Below are 7671 nucleotides of genomic sequence, written 5' to 3'. Positions count from 1 at the left end.
TTCAGGGACTTAAGTTGACAATTTTTCCTAGATCTTAATATTTGAGAGAAAAAAAATAAGTCATCACATTTACACTTAAGGTCCCACTTAAGGTCGCAAAGTTATCATGTTAATCGAAAAAATAAATAGATCTAGATCACTCATTATTATGAACATCTAACGGTCTAAATTAAAATAAAGAGTCTTATATCAAATAAGAAAAAAAAAAGAAAGATCTAAAAAATTGATTTCTAGGTTTTAATAATAATCATTAGATCTTCAACATAACCAGAAATTACGTATAAACAATTTAGAGCAAAATAAACAATAGAATATTGCAAACAACTATTGCCATAGCAGAATTACTTAGGTAGACGTTAGAAAAGATTCACATCTACACCCATTTAACTACTTTGTGCAAATCTTAGTTGGCTTTAGTGATTTACCTTATAATTTCAGGCATTCTTACAAAAAAATGAAATCCTTTTTGGAAAGTCACGAAATTACCACGTTTATCAGAAAAAAAAAAGAATTTAAACCACTCATTGTTACGAACATCTAACGGTTTAGATTAAACAAAAGAGCCCATATCAAATATAATTAATAAATAGCTAAATTCGGAAAACAAAAGAGTTCATATCAAATACGAGTAATAAACAACTAAATTCGGAATTAAAAATTATAAAAAATAGCATATCGATTTTCATACAATTTGAGAAGCAAAATATCTAAATAAAGAGTCCAAATAAAATAAAAGTAATAATAATTAAAAGTAGGGTTAGAATAGAAAAAAGAATGATCCATATCAAATATAGTCTTGGAAAAAAATCAAATACTTAAATAAAGAGTCCAGTTAAAATACAATTAATCAATAGCTAAAATTTATAATAAAAAATCAAAAAATTTACTAAGATAATAGATTCAGAAGCATCATGTAACTCAAGTCGTCACATCAAGCAGACAGTTGGCAAGACACAATTCGCAGGTAAAACAAATCTATTCTGATTTTGGTTAGGCTGTCGACGCCTGACATACGATTTTGGCAGCTGATCAAAATATATATGAATCGAACAAATATATGTATACGATTCATGTCCAAGTATAAAGCATAAATAATTTTATGTTCCACAGACATAATTTTATATGTTTTACTAAAATATTATAGTAAAACTAATTACGATATTAATGTAAACCACCTTGCTAACTATGAGGCAATAGAGCTTGCGATTTACTAGTTACTAGTAGGGGTAGGAGCAACCATCTCAGGACCTTTCTGTGGAAGATGCACTAGTTAACATATACGATTAAGTAGGTAATTTCCCTTGGGATTGGGAGCCGTTACTTACAATACTCTAATTTGAGAGATGCTATTGCTGTTCCACATCACAGCAAGAAGAAAGAAAGAAAGAAAAGGTTTAGATCCTAAAACTCCAGATCAAATTGTACAAGTGAACGTGTTTGTAATCGTAACATGAGATCCCTTCCACCGACCTCTCATCGATGAAGCTCTGAAACTCCCCTACGCAGTCCCGTTCGACGTCGACGCCGCAGTGGCACCGGTCAGCCGCTGCAGCTGCAGCATGCGCGCGTAGCATCCGTCAGGGTGGTGGTTGAGCAGGTGCGAGTGCGACCCCTGCTCCATCACCTTGCCGTCGTCGATCACGGCGATCGTGTGGGCATTGCGCACCGTCGCCAGCCGGTGCGCCACCACGATGGTGGTGCGCCCCGACCCCGCGCGCTCCAGTGCCTCCTGCACGCACCGCTCCGACTCCGCGTCCAGCGCGCTGGTCGCCTCGTCCAGCAGCATGATGGCCGCCTGCTTAACCAGCGCGCGCGCGATGGCGATCCGCTGCCGCTGCCCGCCCGACAGCTGCACCCCGCGCTCGCCCACCTGAGTCCTGTATCCCTCCGGCAGTGCCGAGATGAACTTGTGCGCGTTCGCCTGCGTCGCCGCCTCCACCACCTCCGCCTCCGTTGCGCCCTCACGACCGTACGCGATGTTGTCATGGATGCTGGCCGCGAACAGGAACGGCTCCTGCGGCACCATCGCGATCACGCGCCGCAGCGCCTGCAGGTTGTACTTGCGCACGTCCTTGCCGTCCAGGAGCACGCGCCCGGACGTGGGCTCGTAGAACCGCTGGATCAGCGCCAGCACCGAGCTCTTGCCGCATCCGCTCGGCCCGACCAGCGCCAGCGTCCTGCCGGCGCGCGCGCGGAGGCTCAGGTCCTGGAACACCTGGATGTCCGGCCGGGACGGGTACGAGAAGTCGACATGCTTGAGCTCCACCTCGCCCCTGGGGCGCTCGGGCACCGGCGCCGCGTCCACGTCGTCGGGCTCCACCTCCGTCTTGCGGTCGATGGTCTCGAACACCGAGTGCATGGCGCGCCCGCCCTTGATGAAGTCCGGCGCCAGCGTCAGCGTCTCGGCAGCGCCGTTGGCGGAGACCATCAGCACCATGAACACGCGGATGGTCCTGGAGAAGTCGGAGATGCCGTGCTTGACGAGCCACGCCGCGTACCACAGGCCCAGCGCGTACGACGCGTACAGCAGGAACTGTGCCACGCCGTAGCCGCTCCCGGCTATCTGGCCCTTCCAGAAGCACCGCCGGAGAGGGCCACGCAGGTTGGCCTCGAAGAGTCCCGTGATCTTGCCCTCCGCGTTGAAAGCCGCCACAGTGCGCAAGTTCGCCACGGCCTCACCAGCGATCTGCGTGGCCCGAGCGTGCGCGCCCTCCAGGTCCCCGGAGAAGCCCTTCATGAACATCTTCTGCAGGACGGTGGCGCCGACAACGAGAGGGAAGACGGCGAGGAGTACGAGCGCAAGACGCCACTGCAGAATGAAGCCCGCGGTGCAGGCCACGAGCATGAGCGCCGAGTTCTGGACGATGATGGAGATGCGGTCCCCGATGGCGGAGCGCACGTTCTGGGCGTCGAGCGCGAGCCTGGCGGCGACGCGCGCGCTGGCGTTCTCCTCGGCGTCGAACCAGGCGATCTCGTTGCGGAGCACAGCGGCGAACATCTTATCGCGCACACGCTTGGTAAGGTTCTCGCCCACGGTGTCCCAGAACACGTGCTGCACCGTGTTGAAGAGCAGCGCCGCCGAGGACATGCCGATGAGCAGGTAGCAGTACTTGCCGATCTCGCGCTTCATGTGCCGGGGGTCCGGCGCGTAGTAGACGCTGAGCACGGCGCTGAGGATGTAGGCGAAGATGGCGCTGAAGGAGCCGCACACCATGGAGCCGAGGGAACCGACGAGCGCGTAGCCCCACTCGGGCGAGTTCATCTTGGCCAGGCGCCAGAAGGAGCTGGCCCCCGCGCGGAACGCCAGCTTCTCCGCCATCCGGTGGTGATGGTGGTGGCTGGGGTCGTGGATGGAGAGGCTGAAGTCGGAGGTGGAGAAGTCGGAGAGGCGGCGGGAGTAGGGCGAGCGGCCGTAGGAGGAGTTGCGCGTCATGATGGGGGAGCTGACGGAGTTGCGGGCGCTGGAGGGCCTGGCGCTGCTCCTCCTGGCGTTGACGAGGGCGGCCTCGTGCGCCTGCTCCTGCATTCGGATGAGCTTGGCGTAGGTGCCGTTCTCCCCCTTGGCCATGAGCTCGTCGTGCGTGCCCACCTCGGAGACGGCACCGCCCTGCAGGACGGCGACGAGGTCGGCCTTGCGGATGGTGGAGAGCCTGTGGGCGATGACGAGCGTGGTGCGGCCGATCATGAAGCGGTCGAGCGCCTCTTGCACGAGCTTCTCAGACTCGGAGTCGAGGGCGCTGGTGGCCTCGTCCAGCAGGAGGATGGCCGGGTTCTTGAGCATGGCGCGGGCGATGGCGATGCGCTGCTTCTGGCCGCCGGAGAGCTGCAGGCCGCGCTCGCCCACCTGCGCCACCACCATGCACGCATGCAAGGTCAAGCAAGTTGACTTTGACTGATCTCTGAATCGGAATCAATAGTATCGAGAAATCATTTGTTTATATACTATGGGATCATGGCGTTGCTTAGTGTGGAATTAAGCTAAGCGTGCATCATGTCAAGTCATGTGCATGGGAGCATGGGTCTCGTCGGCCTCAATATTTCTCTTTTAGAACCCCCCCCCCCCATGTGATGTGATGTGGTACAAACTCTTACTGGAGTAGTAGAATAATAATCCATTCCCACATTTGTTTTTGTTTGTTTGATTAACTAAACTGCCTGCCTGCCTGCCTGCCTGCCATTAACAGTAAAGTTAACAGCACGAGGACACTACAAGGTGATTGATTCAGATTCTTGGGATCAATCAACTTGACATTCCTGACAAAATGCCAACTTTGAATTCTACCCCAGGACAGGATGATTCTTTTTTCTAGTAACTGTTGAAAGTAAAAATGGCATAGTGGTCAGTGGTAAAAGGCAGTGAAGAAAAAGAAAACCCAAGTGTTAATATCTACTCCTATCAATCTAACCTATCTCCTTGTGTAGCTTGGGGTGTTCGTGTTGAGAAAGGGACCTCTCTCAGCTCTCTGTTCTGGAAAGAATCTTGGCATGTTACTTGTTGTTAACTCGCAACAGCATCTGATAGCAACAGCCTCCTAACAGAGTAACAATGAGAGCCTTCGACCCTGCTACTGCTGCTGTTGCTGCTATCGTGAATGTGATGGACCCGAGCCGGGTGGTGTTGTCTGTCTGTCTGTCAGACATGTGTTGCTGCATAACAAGCTGCAGGAACACTTGTGGATCTGATCTGAGGCCATCCATCATGTGGGGACTGGGGAGATGAGCATGGACAGAAGCAACCATGTCCATGTCCATGCCAATTCCATTCCACCGAGCCACTCATGTCAGGAGTAGAACGCAATAACGGGTAAAAAGGCTCCTCACCTGCGTGTCGTAGCCATCGGGCAGCTTGATGATGAAGGAGTGGGCGTTGGCAACCCTGGCCGCCTCCTCCATCTCCGCCTGCGTCGCGCCCTGGCTTTCCCGCCCCAGCAGCAGGTTCTCCTTGATGCTCGTCGCGAACAGCGTCGGCTCCTGGCTCACCAACCCAATCTGCTGCCGCACCCAACGCAGCTTCAGTGCCTTGAGATCATGCCCGTCAAGCAGGATTTGCCCTGCACCAGCAAGTTTACATTTTTCTTTCATTTTCCTTCCATTGTTCTTGTTCTTACAGTGTTTCATTTCAACACAACTTAATAATAAATAAGCTGCTCTACTCCTCATTGACTAGTCAAGAAGAGGAACAGTAGCATCCTGGCAGGCAATAGTTTTCTAGACTTTGTCTTGCGTTGCAGGCAGCCATGACCAAGGGTTAGAGAGAGGGAGAGAGATAGTGGAAGCTTCTTCGTTCCAAGCAGCAATGCCGATGGCAAGCATGCTAAATAAATGTCCAGAAGTAAAAAATTAGAACCAAGAAACAACGTGCGTTTAAAGGTTTCTGAATTCACAGGCAGTAACAATGGCTAGCAAGCAGTACAAGTGAATTCACGGCAGCCTCCGATTTCATCAGTTTACCTGCATTCGGGTCGTAGAACCTCTCGATGAGGGACACGACGGTGCTCTTGCCGGAGCCGGAGCTGCCGACCAGCGCGATGGTCTTCCCAGCGGGCACGCTCAGCGAGAAGCCGCGCAGGATGGGGACGTCCGGCCGGGACGGGTACGCGAAGTCCACGTTCCTCATCTCCACCCGCCCCGTCACTGACTCCAGCTCCACGCCGCCCTCGCCGTCCCGCTCGATGCGCGGCTTGTGGTCGATGATCCGGAATATCTTCGCCGCCGCCACGCGCGCCTTGGCGAACGCCGCCATGCTCGGCGCAGACTGCCCCAGGGCCCTGGACATCCCCTCCGTTATGAATGTCAAAAACACGGAGGGATGCAGGAAAAAAAAAGATCTTTGATTGATTCGAAGGATGGTGTGCTTACAGGCCGCCGATCATGACGGAGAACATGGTTGCGATGGCGAGGCCACCGTTGGTGTGGTGGCGGCGCACGAGGTGGCCGCCGTACCAGAGCAGCAGCGCGTAGCAGCAGAAGACGGTGAAGTAGGTGCCGCCGAGGCCGAGGCCCTTGGCGAAGCCGCTGCGGTAGCCGACCCTCTGCGCCACGGCGAGCGCCGCCGAGTAGGCCCGCATTGCGCGCTCCTCGCCGACGAAGGCCTGCACGATCCGTATCTGCGCGAGCGCCTGCTCGGCGATGTTGCTGGCGTTGGAGAGCGCGTCCTGGCTCCTGGAGGAGAGCTTGGCGAGCGCAGCGGCGCTGAGGCCGCCGATGACGGCGATGAGCGGCACGACGGCGAGCGTGACGAGCGCGAGCTGCCAGGCGGCGGTGAATCCGACGACGAAGCCTGCGACAAAGGTGGCCATGTAGTGGATGAGGTTGCCGAGCTTCTCGCTGATGGCGTCCTGCACGATGACTGCGTCGGCGTTGATGGCGTAGATGACGTCGGAGGTGCGGACATCGGTGTCGAAGAAGGAGACGTCCTGGCGCAGCGCCGCCTCCAGGTAGCGGATCCGCATCCTCGTCGACTGGCGCTCGCCGGTCCACATCCAGCACGAGATCTCTGGGAGCCAAGATCTCTCCCCATTAGTCATGTTGATGCCAAATTAATCTCCGACGACAACTGATTCATCCCAGCTCCTACCCAAGCAGAAGCAGAAAGGAAGGAAGGAAGGAAGAATTAGAAGAGGCTGGCTGGTACCTGCCCATGAGGATGCCCAAATGGCTGCTCCGACGACGAGGAAGTAGAAGGCGTACTTGACGACGAGGCGGACCATGGTGTCCGGGTCGTTGGCATGGGAGCCGAAGGAGTCAACGAGGTCGGCGAAGAAGCGGAGGAAGACCGGAAGGGAGCAGCCGTGGACGAGAGCGCCGAGTGTGCCGACGGCCATGAGGATGCAGTCGAGGCCGTCGGCGAAGCGGAAGAGGTCGCGCAGGGCGGCAGGCGGGGACGGGTTCTTGTCATTGTTGGAGGAGGACGATGGTTTAGCATTGGGCGGCTGCTCGGTCTCCAGTGGCGCAGGAGGCGGCGGCGACGGAGGAGGAGCGGCAGCTGGGCTGCTGCTACATGTGTTGGTGGCGGGGGGTGCTTCTGGTTCTGGGTGAGGAGGTGGCGTTGCTTGGTCCTCCTCTCCTAGGAAGCGGGGGGGCTGATGGGAGGGGGAGGGGAGGTGGAAGGCCTCTAGCTCCGGACGGGCCCACTCGTCGGCTGCGTCGGCGTGGGCGCCGAGGACGACGACGCGGGCCCTGATCTCCTCGGGGTCGCTAGACATGGGAGCTGGACGAGCTCCTCTGGTCCTCGGCGTCGGTCGGAGAGGCAGAGGAGAGGAGTCTGGCTGCTGAGTGCGAGTGGTGCAGATGCAATGCAAATGGGATGTGTGTGTGAGAGAGAGAGTTGCCGCTGCTTTGTCCTCTTATAATGGACTGGAGTGCTCTCTCTCTCTCTCTCTCTCTCTCGCTCCCATCTCACATGTGAGGCAAAATATGCTGCTAGCTGTGTTTGGCCCTTCATTTCTTCACAAAATGTACTGCTTTCTTCCTTCCTTCTGCCTGGTACTCTCATGATTTGAAATGTACTGCTATGTGTTAATATTTACTGTAAGACAGGTTTGATTGCTCGTATACTTAGCTTATTTGTGAGATAGGCTCACTTCTGTCGAGCAGCCATTCGTTTAGTTAGCTGCATATCATCGGTCTGGTTAAAAATAGATTGTGTTTAATTACTTTATGAGTATATAT

General features: G+C 54.1%; 1 protein-coding gene across 1 annotated transcript; it reads right to left on the bottom strand.

Moving 5' to 3' along the window:
- Positions 1-1276: 1276 nt before the first annotated feature.
- LOC133895329 (ABC transporter B family member 1-like) lies at positions 1277-7333 on the bottom strand. The gene is made up of 5 exons (XM_062335572.1): positions 6635-7333; positions 5860-6496; positions 5452-5768; positions 4822-5051; positions 1277-3844 (listed from the first exon to the last, which is right to left on the bottom strand). The coding sequence occupies exons 1-5, from the start codon at positions 7203-7205 to the stop codon at positions 1499-1501; spliced, it is 4101 nt and encodes a 1366-aa protein (XP_062191556.1). The 5' UTR covers positions 7206-7333; the 3' UTR covers positions 1277-1498.
- Between the last annotated feature and the right edge of the window lie 338 nt (positions 7334-7671).

This window comes from Phragmites australis, chromosome 16, assembly GCF_958298935.1.
Source record: "Phragmites australis chromosome 16, lpPhrAust1.1, whole genome shotgun sequence".
NCBI lineage: Eukaryota > Viridiplantae > Streptophyta > Magnoliopsida > Poales > Poaceae > Phragmites > Phragmites australis.
This window is presented reverse-complemented; position numbering and strand designations above follow the sequence as displayed.

What these genes read in the sequence shown, in the direction of transcription:
- LOC133895329 (XM_062335572.1), bottom strand. Translation starts at nt 7,205, where the DNA reads ATGTCTAGCGACCCCGAGGAGATCAGGGCCCGCGTCGTCGTCCTCGGC. An exon ending in TTGGGCATCCTCATGGGCAG is followed by an intron (nt 6,497 to 6,634) that starts GTACCAGCCAGC and finishes CTTGGCTCCCAG; the next exon opens with AGATCTCGTGCTGGATGTGG. An exon ending in TCCGTCATGATCGGCGGCCT is followed by an intron (nt 5,769 to 5,859) that starts GTAAGCACACCA and finishes GGGGATGTCCAG; the next exon opens with GGCCCTGGGGCAGTCTGCGC.